This window comes from Aphelocoma coerulescens, chromosome 28 (genome assembly GCF_041296385.1).
Source record: "Aphelocoma coerulescens isolate FSJ_1873_10779 chromosome 28, UR_Acoe_1.0, whole genome shotgun sequence".
Taxonomy (NCBI): domain Eukaryota; kingdom Metazoa; phylum Chordata; class Aves; order Passeriformes; family Corvidae; genus Aphelocoma; species Aphelocoma coerulescens.
Window position 1 is genome coordinate 3,594,140 of NC_091041.1, and position 22,314 is coordinate 3,616,453.

The 22,314-nt window shown below is 41.5% G+C and overlaps 1 protein-coding gene across 9 annotated transcripts in view; it reads right to left on the minus strand.

The window, feature by feature from the left end:
* Nucleotides 1-22,314, minus strand: part of MYO9B (myosin IXB) — a 42,868-nt gene that overhangs the window by 18,290 nt on the left and 2,264 nt on the right. For 8 of the 9 annotated variants that reach the window (XM_068997451.1, XM_068997450.1, XM_068997448.1 and 5 more), the window contains exons 2-14: nucleotides 19,069-19,178; nucleotides 15,564-16,457; nucleotides 8,298-8,392; nucleotides 6,975-7,037; nucleotides 6,751-6,850; nucleotides 6,508-6,608; nucleotides 6,167-6,296; nucleotides 5,608-5,697; nucleotides 5,249-5,365; nucleotides 4,828-4,962; nucleotides 2,862-2,983; nucleotides 2,149-2,290; nucleotides 1,719-1,914 (exon numbers count right to left, since the gene is read on the minus strand). In XM_068997451.1, the coding sequence (XP_068853552.1) occupies nucleotides 1,719-1,914; nucleotides 2,149-2,290; nucleotides 2,862-2,983; nucleotides 4,828-4,962; nucleotides 5,249-5,365; nucleotides 5,608-5,697; nucleotides 6,167-6,296; nucleotides 6,508-6,608; nucleotides 6,751-6,850; nucleotides 6,975-7,037; nucleotides 8,298-8,392; nucleotides 15,564-16,400 (2,128 nt within the window). In that variant the 5' untranslated portion in view covers nucleotides 16,401-16,457; nucleotides 19,069-19,178. The remainder of the gene's footprint in view (nucleotides 1-1,718; nucleotides 1,915-2,148; nucleotides 2,291-2,861; nucleotides 2,984-4,827; nucleotides 4,963-5,248; nucleotides 5,366-5,607; nucleotides 5,698-6,166; nucleotides 6,297-6,507; nucleotides 6,609-6,750; nucleotides 6,851-6,974; nucleotides 7,038-8,297; nucleotides 8,393-15,563; nucleotides 16,458-19,068; nucleotides 19,179-22,314) is intronic. The other variant, XM_068997445.1, reaches the window with a different exon arrangement.

The following is a 22,314-nucleotide window of genomic DNA, read 5'->3' on the forward strand; positions in this document are numbered from 1 at the left end:
AGAAACCACCAACTTTAGCAAGCAAAATGTCTATTCAAGGGTCTGGAGTTCTTATCCAGTACTTTTTCAAGCTACAGCACTTTGCTTGCTCAAACTAGAAAGGAAGTTGCAGCTGCTCAAATTTAGTAGTTAATCCTGAATACTTATTTGATACTTCACAGAGGTCTAAGAAGATCAAAATTAGTGATAAGATGGGAATGAACACCAGAACTATCACTCCCAACTTTTACAAATAGGCCTTCAAATCTGTCCCATCCTGCTGGAAATGCTGCACTGACTGGAGGAGGAAAGCTGAATGACCTCAGGCAAAAACAGTGACAACCTCCTCCATTTGTGAATGTTAAACCACTTTCACCACTCAGTTTGCCCTTAGTACCAAAGCTGGTGTCTGCCTGATGAGGTTTTGCCACAAACTTGTTCTGCCAGCAGAGCAATTGTAGAGCATTGAGCATTTTCAGAGCAGTTTTCCCAGCCCTACCTGCAGTTCCCCCTGCCCTACCTGCAATTTTCCAGGCCATACCTGCCGTTTCCCATGCCCTACCTGCCGTTTCCCGTGCCCTACCTGCAATTTTCCAAGCCTTACCTGCCGTTTCCCATGCCCTCCCTGCTGTCTCCCGTGCCCTACCTGCAGTTCCCCCTGCCCTACCTGCAATTTTCCAAGCCTTACCTGCCATTTCCCATGCCCTACCTGCCGTTTTCTGGGCCCTACCTGCCATTTCCCATGCCCTCCCTGCCATTTCCCGTGCCCTCCCTGCCATTTCCCATGCCCTCCCTGCCGTTTCCCGTGCCCTCCCTGCCATTTCCCATGCCCTCCCTGCCATTTCCCATGCCCTCCCTGCCATTTCCCGTGCCCTCCCTGCCATTTCCCGTGCCCTACCTGCCGTTTCCCATGCCCTCCCTGCCGTTTCCCATGCCCTCCCTGCCGTTTCCCGTGCCCTAGCTGCAATTTTCCAAGCCATACCTGCCGTTTCCCGTGCCCTCCCTGCCGTTTCCCGTGCCCTAGCTGCAATTTTCCAAGCCTTACCTGCCGTTTCCCGGGCCCTCCCTGCCATTTCCCGTGCCCTCCCTGCCATTTCCCGTGCCCTACCTGCCGTTTCCCGTGCCCTACCTGCCGTTTCCCATGCCCTCCCCTGCCGTTTCCCATGCCCTCCCTGCCGTTTCCCGTGCCCTAGCTGCAATTTTCCAAGCCATACCTGCCGTTTCCCGTGCCCTCCCTGCCGTTTCCCGTGCCCTAGCTGCAATTTTCCAAGCCTTACCTGCCGTTTCCCGGGCCCTCCCTGCCGTTTCCCGGGCCCTCCCTGCCGTTTCCCGGGCCCTCCCTGCCATTTCCCGGGCCCTCCCTGCCATTTCCCATGCCCTCCCTGCCGTTTCCCGGGCCCTCCCTGCCATTTCCCGGGCCCTCCCTGCCATTTCCCGTGCCCTACCTGCCGTTTCCCATGCCCTCCCTGCCGTTTCCCGTGCCCTAGCTGCAATTTTCCAAGCCATACCTGCCGTTTCCCGTGCCCTCCCTGCCATTTCCCGTGCCCTCCCTGCCATTTCCCGTGCCCTCCCTGCCATTTCCCGTGCCCTCCCTGCCGTTTCCCGTGCCCTCCCTGCCGTTTCCCGTGCCCTCCCTGCCATTTCCCGTGCCCTCCCTGCCATTTCCCGTGCCCTCCCTGCCATTTCCCGGGCCCTCCCTGCCGTTTCCCATGCCCTCCCTGCCGTTTCCCGTGCCCTACCTGCCGTTTTCTGGGCCCTCTCCCGCCCAGCCTGGGCGAACACGGCCATGGCGCGGATGGCCGCGCGCAGCACGGCCCAGCGGAACACGGCCACCGGGTCCATCCCGATCAGCTCCCGCACGAAGGCGCTGTCGCTGCTGCGCAGCAGAGCCACGATGTCAGGCCTCATGTAATCCATGTTCTTCTCCCTGAAATCCTGCACAAAACAGGCACACTGAGCTGCAAGCTGTCAGGAAAGCTCCCTGTGTTCTGTTCATTTGGAATAAATGTGTTACCCTCCAGCCAACACCACCACCCAAAAAACAAACCCGAAGTACCTCTGAGAACCCTTTTGATCCAGCCCATTCCCAGAACATTTTCTACACCCTCACAAAAAGCTCCCAGAAAGGCAAGGATATTCTTTTTTGTGGCCATCAAACCTATCACCTACTTTGATCTGGTACTTCACTTTGCCAGCAAAGTGGCGAATAATAAAAGCAGGCTCCATCACTGGGGTTCCAACAAAAAATTTGTTCTCCTCATGCTGCTGTTTGAATTTTGCCAGTAGAGTTTGGTTGGTGGCATGTGGAAAACTGGGAAGGCAAGACAAAAGTGGTCAGCTGTTTCTCAAATACAGATATGCTTATTAGGGTGACAGAATGAACACTTATTGATCCTTGTGGAAAATATTAATTGTCCAAGATCTCTACACCTGCTTTGAATTTTAAAGGTGGGCTCAATTTCTGGATCCAAACCAAGCAGCTCCACACACGGCAGAATATTGTGAGGTTTCAAGTGTACGTCAGTGTTTCCTCCCACTTCACCAGCCAACTTTAGTTAGCAGCACATTAACTATTTACCACATTTGCTACTTAATGCTCCAAAGACTTACAGACATGCATTTTACTTTAATTGGAGTTCCATGGTAAGCCACAAACATGGAAGTTTCTAAATTTGGTTAAGCCAAAGTTCACTTTTAGCATCAATTTATATCACCACCATACTGGAGTCATTAGAAGCAAACTACAGGGTAAATCATAGTCATAAACAACCCTTTGCTTCCCACAACATTCCACTCCTTTTTCAAGTGCTGTATTTCTGTTCCCTTTCACAGTCCTTCCCTCCCCTCTGCCACACATATTTTTGCAGATGTTTGTTGCTTACTTGCTTTCTTCATCCAGAAGATAGAAGAGGCCAGTGGGCTTCTTGCTGATTAAGTGAATGCAGGCCACATTATCAGTATAGTCAATATTGTGCCAAGTGATCCCTTCACTCTTATATTCCTCCTGTGTAGCTCAAGAAAATTCCCTTATCAATACAGTGCTCTGGCCTTTGATGTCCTGTGGCCTAAGTGCTTAAAACACAGCCTTGAACAGCTACAGCAAGTAGAGTTTGTTAGTTCAGGCAGCAGAGACAAAAATAAGGAGAATTTATAAATAGGAACAGAAGAACAAGCATAGAGGCACAGATCAAAGGTCCACTCAGGCACGTCACTCAGCAGGGCATGTTTGGGGTAAAACTATTTCAAAATCAAAGCTGTGAAAGGAACGTTCTGCTGTGCTCTGCCTTCCCAGCAATCAGCAGCCTACGACCCTGGAGTTAGACATTACATCTACAGCACTCCAGTAAAACTGGGCAGACATAGAGGAGTTCAAGTCTATTTTTCTCTTCCATGATTTTTGTATTATGGGAAATGAGAAATAGTTAAATATCAAGTTCCAGAATTTTCATATTGCACTGTCAGAAGAAGTAACAGAAGTTTCAAAACAGGCAGTTAAGGCCTACACAAGAGCAGCATCAGAACTTCCATAAGGAAGCAATGGATATTGCTTAGGCTCAGAAAATTTGGAGCTCCCTGTCAAGAGAACATGAAGCTCTTCTGCTGAAGTGACAATCCCTCAAATGGTCGACAGGACAAGCTTCCCACTAAGATACAGAAGCAAAATACTAGATTTTCTTAATGCTGTAAATACCCACAGGAAACAAGATAATGATAAGGTATTAAAGTAAAAAAAAGAATCACACAGAAAATTAAGTAAGTTTTATGTTCAACAAAGGACAAAGAGCACCTCTCATGTTCTAGATGATGATGATAAATGCATTATTTTTAAGTAGGTGGAATTCAGTCTGCCCAACACAGACTGCTCAGTGCACACCGTGTTACAGAACTGAAATGCCATTTTCCACAGACAAAAAAGCCTTTCTTTGAAAAGATATAGAGACCCCCCTGAGGGCCCTCAGGCTGCAAGAGGTACAGGAAATGGGTCATTCAAGGATTAATCTTATTTGGAAAAATGGCATTAGAAAAAAAAAAAGAAGACAATGTAACTATTTACTCTGACCAGCCTGGATAGCCAATTCTGTCCTGAGTTACTAAACAGGGACCTCAACATTATGTTTACACACAAAGTTTGGATATTTAGTAATTTTATTTTCTTAAAATGCTTGCCTGAAGTTGTTGACAAAGTACCACATACTACAGAATGACTCCTTTCAGCAGTGACCTGAGAACCACACTTTTGCACAAAGCAGAAAAAACCCAAGTCTAGAGCAAACCCCACTCCAAAGCCCAGTCCAGAAACAGGATCTGTTGGCTCCTGCAGCACTCAAAGTGCTCTGTCAGATGATACCATCTGCAAACAAGTTAATCAACACATGCCAGTAATACTAGGATTTCAGAACTACTGCCAGTACCAAAACACAGTTGTATCCCCTAAATGCTGTTGGGTGGGAGAAGCAGCAAAGACTGGTTATTAAATACTTACAGACTGATAGAAGTAAGAGAAACTGTTTCCCAGCCATTAAAACAAAAACACCTGAATCCAACCCCTCGCCTATAGACTTCCAATACCAAAGTTCACAGTTTTAGCTGACTTCTGTCTGGGATCACCTGAATGTTGCATTAGTTTTTGCAGTCAAGCAGCAACTTAGTGCCACTCCTCTGAAGAAAGACCCCACTACCATTAGTACAATAACAAGCAATAGTGAAAGAAGAAATTTAAAATGTAAAGACTTTTCAGAAATATTCCAGCAATTATGCCATGGGGTATTGCAGACTAGAGGCTAAGTTTGCATAATATATAAACACCTGATAAAAACAGGTTTCACTTCAGTGACTCTCATTTCTTACCTGCTCCAATTTGAAAATGTGCTGATTGAAATAATACTGAAGTTGCTCATTTGCATAATTTATACAGAACTGCTCAAAACTGTTGGTTTCGAAATCTTCAAATCCAAAAATATCAAGTACACCAATGGACAGACACTAAAAGAAGATGTGGAAATCTAGTTACCAATCTGTCATACAGTGCCTTAACCCCCAACAGATAAACAGTCCAGAAAGCACTGCAGTCTGTGCAGAAAAGTTTTAAAGTATTTAATAGTTCTATCTACTGTGCAAATAGAGATGATTAAATACTACCAGGAAATTTAGCATGGGCTTGAGAAGTACTAAAATTTATCCCAGGTATCAAAACACATCACCTATAGCTTTGACTGTTAAGTCTAAACACATAGCTGCCTGCAAAGACTTGGTTTAGTGAGAGACTTACTGTAACAGATTCCTCCATGTCCTTCTTGTTAAGGAGTGCGTGATTGATTCGCAGAACAATCCAATCAAACAGAGCACTGTACAAGGACTTTGCCATGGAATCACGAGCTGTTATTGCCTGCAGATCAAACAATCTTCAGAACTTTACTTAAAAAAATAATCATTTCCGTTTCAAACCAGTGTCACTCACAGGTTACAACCCCAGCAGAGACAAACAAAACCACAATTTGCCTTTAATTCAAACTTGTAACTTTCCAACCATTCCTCACAAAATGTGAAAGTGTACCATAATAGCTTTTTTAATCCAAAAAAGCAAGTCTCAGTTATTTAAAGCCACTCTACAAGTGCTCTTTTACTCACCTCATTGAGACTATATGGCAATATAAGCTTATCATTAGCAGTCACAGTTTTTCTTTTTGTTAGCACTTCTACCAGGATTTCTCGTTTAACCTTCAAAATGAGAGAGAAAAAGAGTTGCTGTCACCATCAAGCTTCCGAATGAGTTATCTGACTGCAGCAGTGGGCATACAACTTCCTCAGAGAAGCCCAAGCTCTTTGACAACAGCCACATTTATCATCCATCAGTAGCTTTACAAGTCCTACAACTTGTTTAAATTATTCTGTTTACATTCGTTCAGATGTTTCCCTGTGGTGGGAAAGAACACACCTACACTGAATCTATTCTTGCTCAGCTCTGGGATTGGTGAGTCAATAAATTCTATTTCCATGCTAAAGGTTATTTTCCATCTCTAATCCAAATAATTTCACCGATTTCACGTTCCCCCTCCCATAAGAAAAATATTGTGGAAGTATCACAAAGGAGATTCAGACACAGAAACTGGGATATCCAAGTGAAATGCTGAGGTAGAACATGACAAACAGGTGTATCAAACATTAATGCTAAAGAGAAATACTTTACTTTCAACAGCTGCGAAAGAATGTCCAACACTTCAGGAGGTCCCACGTCCAACCCTTCATCCCGACCTGTGGCTTTCTTCTTGTACGTGACGTTGCCCAAATAAAGAATAGCTGAAAGTATTGAAAAAATCCTAAGGAAGAAAAATTGAATTATGTAAGAATTTTTCTTAAGAAAGTTCATTATAACAGGCTAGCAGACCTAATTCTACTTCAAGAATTAGTCCCTAAGTGCAAAACACTCAACTCTCCTCGTTCCCTACAGAACTACGTGTGATCCCAACTGCTCACTGCACCCCATGAACAAGAACTGCCAGTAACAAAAGCTAACAGAATTCCACTTACTGTTTCTTTGTTGCTGAAAGGAAGCCAACCATCTCCATGGCTTGTTTTAACCTCTCAAATTCATGTCGGAGGTCTTCCCCGTCTTCAATTTTCAAGTTATGCTGCGAAGAGAAATCCAAAATTAAAGGCAAAGAGCAAAACCCTAACATCACAAAAAGCCAAGTATAATCTATTCTGCTTCCTTTCATCTTTGACACAACACACAGACAACCCTTATCAATGCATTGGTAAATCACACATTACCTGGTTGAGGTAGAAATAATCTTCAGGTTGCTTGAGGTGAAATTCTTTACGCTCTTCTTCATTGACTCCAAGTAGCAAATAATAAAAGACATGGTAGTTCCTGCAAAGTCAATACATTTCTCTCGTGAAAATATAGTGGGTTTTCTTTTACTCTATCTAAATCAGGTGCTCTTAAACTCTTCCATTGATTTTAACTCTCTTGGAAAACTGTATTTCTCTCTTACCTTTCATCTTTTTCTTGAGAAACCAGACGAGATTTTTCAAGCAGGTATTTTTCAACCACAGCCCTAAGGAGGCACAGAAAATAAAACAAGCATGAGGGCACAGAGAAAAGACCTCATAAAACATCAGACAGCAACTGCCAAGAGAGTTCAAATAATGAGATCTGCACTAAAATGTGCAGGAGAACAGCTTAGGCCACTACCTTAAATCTAAATCAAGAACATCAGTAGGCCCTGTATTATAATTGGAACAAAGAAATACCCAAGGAACACCTCTTTGCTGTGCTTGGGTTTAGTGGAGATAACTTAAAACAGACAGACCAAGCAAGGAAAGTGCTGATGAAAATTGCCAACAGAAACAAAACCCACAGAGTGGTAACAATGTGTTATCCTGTGAGATTACCACATATCTGATAAGGCATGCCAAGGCAAGACCCCAAAAATACACCAGGTAGCTGTCTGAGTGTCATCCCAACAAATTTGCTGGATTTTGATGTCAGAGTAGACGTCAGCCTGGAATGGAAGCCAGCCAGCCAGAAAACGCCCTACAGGTGACAAAGTAACCTCCTACATGATAATTCCAAGTCCTTGACAAGGGGTACAATGATTGAGGACAAAGTTTGAGCATCTTTTTCTCACGCTGAAGACAAAACAAGTGTATTCAAATTGTACCCATCTCCGGAGCTAGTGTGACTGGGTCTGAAAGTATGTCAAATTCCTTCAGAATAACACTCAAAGCACACGTGGCACAGAGTTCCCAGTCACTCATGTTATTGCAAATGAGAAGAAAAGCCAAAGAAAAGAAACACTGGAGCATAAAGGTCAGGGATTGCTCATGACGCTTCACAGTCCATCAGAACCAGCAAATGTAGGCATTAAATATCTCATGTTCTAAGACCTTCAGATATAAGCACACACATTTGATAATAGCTTTCTTTATTTCTCTAACTGATGTTTAAACTGTTTCTTTAAAATGGCTTCCTCAAATGTATTTCACTTCTCTCCACTCCTCTTAAAAATTCAGATCTTCTGTTTTGAAATGCAAAATGGAGAGGGCAGGGGGTGTTATGCACAAGCCTTCATTTAGCCTGAAGGCAAAGATGCAGCAGCAGATTCTTAACCTGAGCCAGCTGTACAGCGAAGTCAGAGTATTACACATCACCTGACAGTTCCACAAAGCTCAGTTATAGAATTTTGAACTCCACAGCACCAAGCTATTCTCACATGAGCAGAGCTTCAACAAGGCAGCATTTTATGTACAACAGAGGCTTCCCAGTTCCGAAAAGCACAGAGATCACCCCCAGAACCAGCTCACTCCGTACTTACCCCCGGACAATACCATTCTCTAAATAGTTGACTTGAATGAACTTCCCAAAACGACTGGAGTTATTGTTATGTGCTGTTTTTGCATTTCCAAATGCCTGCAATAAAGCAAAATGAGTTAATTTTCAATCAAACTAAATACGTCAACACACAGCTTTCCAAGCTCTTCTGTTCATTGTTCAGATTCCTGTCAGCTTCCAGAAAAAACTCGGAATACTGTGGGAATTGCAACACACAAACACCAAAAAGGCAGCCTAGGAAGCCCCCATGTTCCTCACAGAACTATATATGTTTATTATTTGACCCATGCAGTAATATTTGAGGGACTGAGGGAAGGGAATAATACTTCTAGATATTTTAGGAGTACAGGACAGGTAGCCACAGCTGGAGAGTGCAAATCAGCCTCAATCAATAACAATTAGGACCTTAGAGAAGACATTGAGCAGGATGAAGACAGCACAACCACCATGAAATTACCTCTCCCATACAAAAGTCACAAACCAATTCCTATTCCCCAATGTACTGCTACCACTGAAAAAAATTCACATTAAACACAACTTTTCTTCAAGTGAGACAGAACATTAATATCTCATTTATACAGTTAGCCCAGGAATTTTCAAAGTTGTGTATTCAAAAAACAGGAAAAACACAAACAGAAAAACTTTGGTTTACAGAACAAATCATTGGGCAGCTACTCTGCTACACAACACTGAAGAGTGAAGTTTTATGACGAGGTGTTGGGAAAGAAAAAATACCTATGGCACAAACCCTAACTGTGCATCTCTAATTCTTCTATCAGATCACGAGTCCTCTGACAGTGCTAATACACACATAACACAAAATCCTCTGCATGAGCCACACTTAAGAACTACAAAGAAAACTTATTACATGTAGAAGTCCAGTAGATTCAGTTATTGGGAATGTCTTCAACTTTATCAACTCTTAACTACATGTTCCAAGGGCAAGGAAAACTTGTCACTCTTCTACCACACAGCATCTAAAGAAGGAAACCTCTGCACAATGCAGTTATTTGCAAAATACCCTGCTCGGGGTAGACTATCCCAGCATCTCCTCCCCCAGATATTTCCTCTTAAAGCTCCAAGCAATGAAGTCCTCCATTAGGAAATCCTCCTCCCTAATAGAGAACCCTTGTGAAATGATTGCACAGAGCTGTGTAATCTCTTCCTCCACACACGCGCGCTCCCACATCCGGAGCACAACGGATGTGTGAATGCACTGCCCACAGCACAGAACTGTTTATACATCCAGCCATGGTGTACACATCCAGTTAGGGGGTACTTCCATGGAAAACGTTTTCATGACAGTCACTATCTGTATGTTGAAAGTCTTCCCTTCTCTTCTGGTTTTGAGGGTTTTTTTCAAAGTACCTTAAGGGTGTCAGCAATGCTGCAGTGGAACTTTTGGACCACTAACTCCAAACCAGGTTCTCCAAGCTCTCCCACAAGCACATTTCCACCACTAGTTGCATTCAGAGAATCTGAAAAGCTTCCTATAAACTGGGAGAATGTCCATAATTCTTCAGGCAACTGTTATTCCTGACCTAAAGGAATAAGCTCAATGGACTCCTCCTGTGCAGAGTGACTGTGCTCCAGCTCCATAAAAATCAACAGGCTTCAGCAGGGAGAGGATTTGTATCCAGAAGTGGTCACAGATTGCTGAGGCTGAGCCCCAGCTTTGGATTTTCTGAGACCACGCTATACAATGCCAACAGCAGCCCCACTCTGATTTTTCAAAGCAAGCATTGACCAGCCATCAATATCTCTTTGCACCACTTATCCACCAACGTATCACCCAGATTTCTTTTTGTAGAGCCCATTTTGCATGCCTATGCGTAATAACAGAGGCATCAAATCCAGGTCAGCTCCTTGCAGTTACCAAACCAGAAGTGAAAGTCCTGTGACATCAGCACAGTGAATTGTCAGTCAATTAAAGCCCCGTTCCTCTCCAGGACAGTGGCTCAGCTCCTGCTCTCTGCAAAACACCATCCAACTTCCCATTCTGGGCTTTGGGAAATCTGTGAGCTTTGCCAGGCTGCAGACTAACGGACTTGCAAGATGATCCCAGGAAAAGTTTCTGTGAAGTTTTCTAACTTAAGCCACCAGTGAACAATCAGTTCACCAGTTTTGTCCAAGAAGCCAAACCACAATACATTTGCAACATTATTTCTTATTAATAAATATTTTTGGCATTATAGAGTTAAGAAATCCCATCACTGGGGCTTCCTGAAAAACCTTTCTTAGTGATTACTCATGTAAGCAATGAATACAGTTTAAAACTAAAGGCTCTTATGATCTCATGTGTCTGGTATTTAGTCAAAGCATACAGCAAATTCTTAAAAGCTGATCTAATATTAACAGTTTTTAGGAAAGTTTTCATGTACTGGTTTCCTCAGAAGAGACTTTAACATCTACAACTTTTTAAAGAACATTCCAAGTCAGTTAACATTTTGGGTGGAGATTTTTTCTTTTGTAATATTTAACTTTAATTACTGTTACCATGTTCTTCAAAATACTTTGGTGAGTACAAAATAAAGTCAGAAGATCTGAAGGGACAAGAAAATTTCAGCTAAAGAAAATTAACCCTTTATATAAGCAAACCCATTCACTGTTTTCCCTTGTGAGTCCATGAGAAGACAAATAGAACCAAAAAACTAAAACTAAATCACCCCAATGCACAACACCAGCTGCATAAAACAGGGTGAGTCAAAAATAGCAGACCAATGCCAGCAGGAATCTGAGCTGGGATCGCCTATTCTGGGAGGCAGGAAGTCATTCAACCCATCCTCTTACCTTGGAATGTGAGAGGCATAAACTGGAGCCTGACACTTAAAACTCTTACAAACAGGGACAGATATAAAAGTATTCAGAAAACCACTGAATTCTCCTTTTATTTGCTAAAAAACCAACCCAAACAAAACCCAAAACCCCACACACGTGCTCCCAGTATCTACCTCAGGAACACAACAAAAGTCTCATTTAATTCTTTCATAAGAACTGCCAAGATCTGATAAAGCTATTGGGAGTTTCCACGTAAACCACTCAGCTCCATGGCAGAGCCATCACCACACACAGACCCATCTTCTACTGTGCCAAAGGACATGGGAGACTCAAATTCCACATCCTGGCAGAGGAAATGATTTCTTCAGAGCTGAACTTGGTTTAACAGTGGTCCTCACAACCATGCTGTGAAGTATCCACTCACCAACAGGAACTTGCAGTGCTCAGGGTAATTCTGCAATTCCTCCTGCTGGGGGACACCCCAGGTACTCCAAGCAATCCCCACTGAATGAAGGACAAGGTGATTTTTTCCCCCAGAGTTGTGTGCAGCAGGGAAAAGCAGGCAACATCATATTTCTACCAGAAAAAACAGTGACATGCATGCAAATGCAAAAAGGAAGTTCCATTCCTCCTTTGATTACGATTCTTAAAACAAACACATTCAGATAATGGCCTTAAAACGAGCACCTTCCCTGGAATAGAACAGGCTACACCCATGAAATGCACGTGCAGGCTTTGATGGCAAATACAAATGAAAACCAGAGCTGAAGCTCCACTGAGCTTCAGCCCATCTCAGACCAAAGGCACGAGCACAGCAGGACTGTCATGAAGAAAACAGAGCTGACAGCAAACTGCTCTGCTCTTCTCCACAGAATCGTAAAGCATAAAACTTGCTACGATTAAATTTTAGAAGATTTTAAATACCTTGAGTTCTAAAAAATGATCCCTCTCACATGCTTGTGCTATCAATAATAATTCTTCTTTAGAAGGCCAGTTAATAAAAGATTCCTGTTGGAATTTCCATTTTATTTGGCATTAATTCTTTCCAAAGACTGGTTCAGCATCATTGAGAAATCAAGAACACATCCAAATGGGAATAAGCAATTATTTTCAAAATAATACATGAAGAATTATGACACTCCAATATTTTCATCTGTCCCAACTCTCCTCAGCTCCTGCTTCAGAGGGAAATGAACTTTCAGTACGCTCAAAAAGGAACTGAAATTGTGTAATAAACACGGAACACTGAGGGTTACAATTTAACAACAGACAGAAAGCCAAGGGGAGCTCTGCTGCCAGAAGACAAAGCTCCCATTCCCTCACTTCTCTCACCACATGCTCCCATCCCCTAACTCAATTTTCTGCCACTTTACTCAATTAACTGGTTTGAAGAATAAGTTAACTTTAGGTTTCCAAAATAAATTCAAAGTCTTAGATAGCAGTCTGTGCATTTTATAGCTGAAACATGCAGTTAAGCGTTTTTCCCTGATAAAAGGAAAATATAAATCTATTGGAAACTTCTTCAGTGTATATGGAAAGGTTTAATTGTCTTGTTTGAGACTATAAAATAAACAAAGGTTTGATTCATTATTCCCAATTTGACCCAAACAACAGTTCCCCAAGGTTTGATTCACTATTCCAAATTTGACCCAAATAGTTCCCAAGTGTAAATTCCTTCTTAGGATTTCAATCATAAGTAACTTGAACTCAAGTCAATACAAGAAAAGCTTCAAGTCATGGAACTGTATTTTAATTACTAAATTTAGAAAAGGTTTAAAAAGTCAGGAATATATTAAAACAGAGCTTATATTTATCTCCCCACCAGTTTTAAAGAAACTGCTCTTCACTAGAGATGATCTCCCTTAGCCTGGAAATACAATTGAAGAAAAAAAGAAAACAACAAACTATAATCTGAGAGCAATTCCTACACAGGAAAGGCAACTGAATGTCCATGAACTGTTATAAAACAGCACAAAGCTCAGCTTTAGGCACCACTGTCCATGGAAGCAGCTTCCCTCTCTGATCCTTTTTCTCTGGAAAGCTGCAAGCAGTGCCAAACAATCAAAATTATTGGAATTGACCTCTGCTTATTAGATCCCCTACAAGGAACCTTTTAAACAGCTCAGACGGGTGCTGGGATTGAGCAGGAAGCATCAGAGGCTCAGAGCTGCCTCATGACCACTCTCTTCTCACCAGCCCATGTGACAGCAGTTGTGCTGATACCATGTTTAATTTTTAACTACACCGTCTCAGCATCAGGGCTTTTATCTCTCAGATGTTTGACAAGGCAACATCAAGGAACATTTAATGTCAAATCTTTCATGGCCCAGCTGTAACTCCATTCCTCAGTCTAGAAATTGTAAACAAGGAGCAAAAATATTAACAATAGTGTATCTGTAAATTGTTTAGAGATTTGAACTCAGGTTAATCAGCCAACTCAGACACAGGATTCACTAAGAAATGTTTCCAATTCCCTAAGCATGAAAAGATAAAATTATAAATCCACCTCCATAACACCCTAATTGTGCTCACTCCTCTGTGCTAGAAACAGCTGCTTTAACCCCTTGAACTTTTACAGAAGGTCAGCCTACAAATAGACCCATTTTACTTAGGTGGCAGAGAAATAAGAGATCCCTACAATGAGGAAGTTCTCACCCAAAATGCAACTCATTTCTACATCATGGAAGTTTTTAGTCAAGAGCACATTTTCAACTTCGATGAAGACTCAGAATAAAACTTCAAAGTTAAACATTCTCAAATAGTCTGGGCATATGGCAAAACCGTTTGTGCAAAAAATCCCCAGAAACATCCATTTAAGAAAAATTCCCTTGTAGCATTTTAGTTCCCTTTAGTAAAAACCCAAAATGAGTCACCAGGGATGGATTTAGAAGTGACCAGCTCTAAGAGGAGCTTGCAGTCAGTTTAACTTCCACAAAGCAACGTAAGCTTTCTGTGCTGTGCATCCCTCCCCAGGACCAAGAGTTGACTTTTTTTTTAATTAGGCTTAGTGACTGAAATTGGGAAACATGGAAGCTTCACTGTCAGCTGAATCAACTCTGATGCATCAAAGCAGGATAACTTGATTTTACCTCTTATGTTCTAAGCCTACCTTTCTGATGCACAGTGAATTTACATGAACATATATTCAATTCTGAAAGAATATTTTCTCATGAAAAGTATTACTAAATGCTCAGTAGAAGTCTGAAGAAATTGTGGTACTTAAGACAACCAATCTTAGCATAGAAAAACACAAGTACCTCTTTATGAACATGCCCAGCTTTATACAACATTGACCTGTGACTCCAGCAAAGTTATGAATTTTAGTTCTGACCCCAGGAATACGTGCATTTGCCACTCAGCAGACCAACAGGCACACAGGACATTACATCTCTGCCTGGTTTGACACAGCTGTATCAGGTCTGTAGACGAGGATATGAAACACTTAAATTTATCAAAGGCAGAGAAATCAGCTGATCAAACAGGGCTTTCCACTGTGACCCCTTCCTGTTTTCTGTTTAGAACTGCAAACTTGAACTCCAGCAACCAACAAGCCTCAATTTTACTTCTTCTTTCAAGCAGCAGAAAGCAAGGCAAAAAAGAACTTGCATATAATCCTCATTCTTTACAGAAGAGCTTTAAAAAAAGCTTGAACTTTTTTAATGAAAGTGTTACTACATTTGAAACTAAACCTAAAAATTAAAATGGTGTTCAAGCTCTTTGCTATTGAAAATTTTGATACAGGTGAGCATTACATTCATCCACACTTCCAGAGTTTTTCCTTTCAGAGAGTAAAAAAGAGAGGCCTAACATACCAGTTTAAGTTTATCCTGACAATACCTAATAGAATACCAACTGTAACCCCTCCTTCTCTAAAGGAGAATTAAAAACGTTCAGTTTTTTAGAATTAAACATGTTTAGTTTTGCTTTCTGTTGGAAATGCTGTAATAATTAAAAGCCAAAACAGACTCCCACTTTCTCCCCAACTAACAATGTTGGTCTCTTCCACAAACAGCTGTAGAAAGGAAATAACTCCCTCAAAAAGTGAGTTCAGTAAAATGCTTACACATAAAGGCAGGATCACACCAAAGAGTTGATGTTTCAGTGGAACAATAGTTATGAAAAGTTTGCTTATGATTTTATTCAAATGCCATCAAAACTTTCAGATGGAAAACACAGGTAACCTTTGCCCCAGACTATTGGTGTGTAGTGGTGGAAAGTTAAGTCATATATAAATGACAAGCAACAGGAAGTCAAGTGAACATAATAAGGAAAATCAATTAGAAGCAGTCAGGTAACGCTGCCAAGCACCACTGCAGCCCAGTGACATTTAAACCTAAACCAAGTGATAAGCCTAAAGCAGTGACATTTTAAGCTTAAACCAAGTAGGTGACTCAAAAGCAGCATTCAACAGCAGTTACTTCAAGCTTTTAAAAAACAATTTGCACAGAAGGTGACTTGAGCATAAATTTACCTCCAGAACTGGTCCAGCTCCCAGAATGGTTCTCTCCACACCACTCGCGTACCCTTTCTGGCTCAGTGCCGTGAGGCAGTGAATTAAGAAGTTTGTGCTTTGGGTTTTTCCAGACCCACTTTCACCTGATATAACAATGCACTGATTAACATGTTTTTTAAGCATTGTGTGATAGGCCACATCAGCAATGGCAAAAATATGAGGCTCCAACTTCCCAAGCTGATGGTTCTCATACATCTTGACATACTTGGGATTATAAATGGGCAGGAACTTGAAGGGGTTAATTGCAATCAGGATACTTCCTGCATAAGTGTAGATTCTGTGCTTTAGGAAGCGGCACTTGAGATTCTCCAGGAGCGTTGTCTCCGTCAGGTTGGGGAGATTGCACAAGTCATCAAAGTCCTCCTGGTGCCAGGGCAGAAAACCCCTCTCCACCAAGCGCCGAGCATCCGTCTCCTTGGAAAGCAGCTGCATCTGCACGTACTTGATGGTGCCATCAGTGTTCCTTTCCTGCAGGAGGAAGTAGTACCCATCCTTCTGCGGGTGCTCATCCTGAGCGCGGCGAGGCCAAAGCAAAACCCTGTGCACAGGAGAATCATTTATGTCAAGTACCCATTCTTCTCCACCCGATTCTTTCACCTCCACAAGCACATAATGTTTGGAGACATCCAAGTTTAAGATATTAATCACATCCTTGATGACATCTGATGACGTGCTGTCCTTGGTTGCTGTCACTTTGCAGCAGGGAGCACTTTCTGTTGAGAGTTGGGGGTAAATATGAAGATTATAGGCTGCCTTTGCCTGGCAAACTGCACTGTCAGCATCTTTTAAACTCATTCTGTCCCCAGATGGGCTTCAGTCTTCCACCCCTGCTTAATATGCAGTGCCCATTGTCTGAAAAAAAAAAGAAAAATGAAAAAAAAACAAGTGTTAAGAAATGTGTACAAGAGGTATCAGGGCAAGGTGTTATTTTCTGCAGGATGAGAATACAAAGAATATCACATAGTGCATTTGTTTGTTAATAATTTAACTATCAGTGGTATTATTTCTAACAGCCTGCTTGGCATATCCTGTGGAATGGAGAGCTGCCAAAGTACCCAGCCTCCTTTCACTTTTCCTTCTATTCCCATGCCACCTTTTCTCCCTGTCATGGCACACAAGAATTCACAGAGCCAAAGCAAAATAAACTAGGGCCAATGTCCAAATTAAAACTTCCTTGTTTGTCCAGGTTAGTTTTAGCCCAGATGCTTTCCTTGACCTGGTCCACATAAACATTTATCCACCCTCCCACAGAAACTCTTCCTTAAAGCTGCACCAGCAGCTTGAGGTAAAAAACAGGGATTGGTCACTTAATTCAGCAGTGACAGTTTAGAGCAGCCATGAGCTATGGCAGCGGGATCAGCACATAGATGCAAGGAGGAAAATGGTTCTGACACTGAGATCCACTTCTTTTTCTCTTCATTTCCCCCAGCTGACCTCTTTTCATGAGAGGTACAAGGTAGGTACAGCATTTACCCCACCGAGCTTTCACGAAGCAGAGCCCCCAGCTGACTGGAGCAGACACTGCTCTCGGTTCCCTCTAACACAACGCAGGGATTTCTTAGCATGCATCATTTACACAGACAAGAGCCTGCTCGTTTCACTGAGTGAACCACATCCTTGCTACAGAGGGCTTGAACATGACTTTTATCTTCCATTTTAGGCAACAAAGTAAAGTTCAGTCTTATTGCAACTACTTTTCAGCAGTAAACAAGATCCTAAATAACCCACTTCATTCCCAAGCCTTTATACCCATCACATCAACTCCTTCCTCACTGGGTTCAGATCCTCACTGACAAATCTCCAAAAATCATTCACTATGACTGCTTTTTCCTCCTTTCAGCCTTGGTGCAGGCCAGACACGTAACTCCAGCCTATCAACAACCTCAGAAGCCAACCTCTTCCTCAGTGCCAAGTTAAAAGTCTCTAGACTTTGTTACTGTCTGTGCCTTCACCGGTGATTTTTCTCTCATATGCAATTTGGTGCTCCCAGATCACCAGGACTAAGTTTGCCCATGTTGCTTTAGCTCCACAGTTCATTTGCTTATCAAGGGGTACTAAAAGAAGGATAATGAAGTACCCCTTTGTTTTAGCAGTCTTTAAAACTTCATACTGAGAATAGCAGCTCAATTTTTGTTTCAAGAACAAAGTGTTCTAATTATACACTGACATTCCAAATACATTTAAAAAAAAAAAAAGAGGAAAGAGGCAGAGAAATGCCAAAGAAGTAACTTTTTGCCACTGAACAACTGCACAGGAACTTGCACAAGGCCACAGAGAGTAATCATTTCAAATTAAAATCAGTAGAGTTGGAGGCTTTTAGCTGCCACTTCCACTGCAAGTAATGAATCACTTCACAAAACATGACATAGCTGTGGCTCATGAACAGCCTCCGAGGAAGGAGCTGTGCTTTGAGGGACTCTGCACAGACAGCTTACAGCAGACACTGCCACACAAGCTGGATCATTTGTAGTGGCTACTCATCAAAAGGAAGGCTGAATAAGCCACAGATGGCAAGACAAACCACAGTACATCTCTGATCAAACTGTATGATCCACCCAAGAATGTTTTTCCCCCATTAAATGTCATTCTTCGTTCACTAAGGAGGACTGGTTCCAAGAACCTGGTCATACAAAAGGCTGGAGCAGTGAACTCCAAGTCCCCTCTCCATTTCCTGTAATTATCACTGACCAGTAAAGAAGCCTGAAGTACCTTTGAAGTAACTAAGTGTTAAGCATTCTTAATACATAAAAGCTCAAACCTTGCCACACAGTAGAATGTACAGCAGACTGTTGCTCATGGGGAAGATCAATCTGAGCAGAGACAGAAAAATGGAACAACAGTGACCATTTTCCTCTCAAGCTACTCAGTCAGTTCAAGGGAGACAGCCTTTTGCAGACTTCCTTTTTTCACCCCCCAGCAATTAGTTTCAGACACACAGTCTGCTAAGTTAGAGGAAGTCCCCTCAGTAAGCATTTTGGCCAAAACAGCTCCCTAAAAAATGTGGCACCAGCTTTTTGCCAACACAGAAGAACTGAACCTCAGCACTGACCTGTGACTTTACTAACACACATTTCCTAACCTTGTCTCATGTCAGCCACCAAAATGTGGGACATTGCTCAAGATCCCAGCTCACACTTTCCAAAGGGGAAGCCAGAGTACAGATGCCACTTCTCTATGAGTGACAAACCCAAGGCCACTAGAGCCAGTAGGATCTGCTCAGGTAGGTACGACTGGAAAATTCAATTTTTCCTTCTGAGAATGTCCAAATATTGCAGAGGTTCGAGGAAAACCTGATGGTCTCCTATAACATGTGATTTTCTTAGAAAGGATATCCAGTTTTATTTGATGACAATACTGCTTTAAAAGAGAAAGACCTCTGACTTCCCACTAAACAGTATTTCAAGCCACAAATTAGAACATAAAAGCAAAAGAGCATTCACTGGACAGATTATAAATTGGTTACCTAATGAGTCCCAGTATTCAACTAAGGACAGGGTATCTTCAAGCAATTGGAGGATGAGTTCCTAGTGAAGTTGGATTTCTGACATCAAAGTAAACATTTTCATGATGGTTCTAAAAGAGAGAAAAGAGTTACTGATAAAGAACATGTCATAGAGAGATTGAGAAGGCAGCAAGTGAGCAAGAAGTTATATCCATTATATAGTTCCGTAATACAGGAGCAAGAAAACAACTGCTAAACAAATTTCAGCTGAGTTTACAGACATATAAAACTTCAAATTTATCCAAGAAACAATCCATATCAGAGGGATGGAATGGGAGCTATCCTGAAATAGGTCTGAAAACCATAGCAAGGAATCATTTCAACATGGTGCTCTACCATAGCACCACAAGCATGACAGTAAATGTAATCTCCAAATAAACATAAATTAATATTTCCTTAGGTAGCCATATGACCCTTGCACTCAGAAGATACATTACCAGCATCTAGAATAAATCCGAATTTCAGTTAAGGAGCTCAGAGTAGCAGCAACAAGAACAAACCCAAATCTGTTAGAAAATACCCCCCTTAAAGCCAAAACACTCTGCAAGCTTTGTCTGTGAGGAGCACAGTTATCAGTGGCAGTCCTTGTACAGGACCTGCAGTTGGGTGCAATCACCAGGCTGGAGGAAAAAGCCACAACACAAGCCAGAGGCTGGAATTTGAAGCTAAAAAACTCAGGCAAACATAAGACATAAACATCACCAGAAGGTTAAACTGCACTGCAAAAACTTAACTGACACTAACGATGAGGCCTGGTTGCCAAAGCTCTTTTGAGAAAATCAGCCAGTTCCCAGTAACCAATGTGCCTCATAATTAGAAAAGTTAATTAGGTAACACACTCTTGTTTTTGTCAAGAGCAGCCTGAAGAGATGATTGGAATGATTCCTTCCCATTTTATGACCTCCAATTATTTACACAATTTTTAAGCAATTTAAATATTTATTCAGTGTGATTTGGCTCATCAAGGAAGCACAATCCTGAATTCAGGTGAAGAGAATACTGGAAGAGAAAGGAGAAATACAAGAAAGACGATAATACTGAAACCATACAGGTCAGCATGCAAACCCTGCAGCCCAAATACCACTGCTGGGTTCTGTCTGGAGGTGGAAATTCTGCAGTTACCTAAAGTTCTTTCAATACCCTTTCTTATAAGAAATCCCTTTTCAACATGAGGAAAAGATCTGTAACTTTACTTTTTGCTCAGACAACTTTAGTTAAAAAAAACCAAAAAAATTCCAATTCTAGATGGTAATTTTGATGGTATTTGGTAAGGGTTTTCTGGACTCCATTAAACAAATTAATTTTTTAATAGGTTTTAAAGCCAACAGTGTCCAATTGGTAACAGAGTGGAACTCCAGCAGAGAGCTTCGCCCCAATCAGTGCAGGGCATCTCTTTAGTTTAAATAAGGCCATAATTTGAAGCCACATATTTAGTCAATGAATCATGGTGAAGCTAAAAAGGGAAAGCTACCATTACAGCAAAAATGTTGAGGATGAACTTTATAATATTCCAGTTCCTCGCATTTTCATATGCATTTGCACTGCTGCATTCCTCAAAGGGAAAGATTCAAGCTTCTCCCACTGCTCACCAAGCAATTCTTAACACAGAAGTGGAAATGTATCACAGGTTCTTGACCTCTAATATTCTTAAACACCAGAACTGCCAGTGACCATCCCCAAAAGGGACCAATCTGTCTGGTCAAATTGAAAACATTTAGCAATTTCAAAAACAGTCAGCTGTTGCTGACCTTGATTTCCAATGCAAGGAATTTCTAGCAAAACTACAGAGACACCTCAAAGTTTCCACAATTAACTGCACAATTAACAGGTAAGGCAAAGACCCTTGTCCTACCTCATGTCGTAAGGACAGGTGCTGTTAATTGAGCATAATTGATTTTAATTTTTTTCAGTATTCCAGGCATTTGGTAGATTACCTAAAAATCACTTCGCATTCTAGTCACACTTGAATGTTTTCCTTGGTTATGGAAAATTCAGCTAGACTAAATGACTTTAGATCCTCGGTTTTCTTTAACTAAAAACCCTTGGATTTTCTACTCCAAAAGAGGGAGTTCTGAATGGACCACACAAAAATTACAACACATTTGTTACTACACTTTGCAATCACCCCTGCCAGGGAAGTTACTGCCCCAGAGTGCCTGACAAAGGAGAAGCAGGACTGTAATGCAGTGTAACACAGGAAAAAAGAAAAGAAATTACTTTTGTTACAGGCAGTTCTTTCTCAGTTACCTGCTCCTGGGACCCTGACCCCACTTCACACCCTAAACCACCCCTAATGCAGACTTCACTTCCTCTGAATGACTCAAATGCACAAACTCACCTCAAAATACAGATACCTTATCAGGCTTTACAGTGACATTAGATGTCATTACCTTATAAATGTTATCACCTTATGAAAAGTGTGTTGTCACAGAGTTACAGATGCACATGGGAGTATGATTCAGAAAATGTGGCCCTGTTGAGGAATCAAAGCAAAACAACTGAAAGGGTCAGAGGTAAAGAATGTAAGCCAAAAAAGCCTTGGGGACCATTCTACTACCTTTTGTACTTTTCTTAATTTTTTCCTTAACAGCACTACAGCTGTCAACAAAGGAAATAAAAGTCTCACTGCTCTAATGCTGCATTTACAGCAATGAGAAACTTTTTAAAGAAACTTTAGGTTGAACTTTTGTGTGAACAGAATGTACACATGTCAAAAATATCTTTAAAAACACTTTTATTGTTTAGTATCATTGGTCTTAATAGAAAGGGCAGATTTTTCTGGAATCTGCATTGAGTTTCATTTGGTAATCAGAGACACCCAACACAATAAAGCCTTGATAAAAGCACAAGCCATGCTTAAGTCACTTGATACACCAAGAAAACACAATATACTACAGACAAAACCTTTGAATTTTCATTTTGTGAAATAAAGACATTCCCAGTCCTTCTATTAGAAAAATAAACCCTTATCAGCATCTCAGGCTTTCCTTCTTGATATTAGCGTAAACAGGCCTTGTTTCTTAGAAATGTGATAAACACCTTCAGCCTTCAAACTAAAAAAAAAAGCACTGAGCCACAAACTTTTTGTTGAATCAGAGTCTTTCACTCTTTTCCTTGACTGTAGAGATAGCCAATACTGTTGCATTTTTTAGGAATTCTTCCTTTTTGAATGCCTAGGATATGCAAATCCTGCCCTTTGACCTTCTA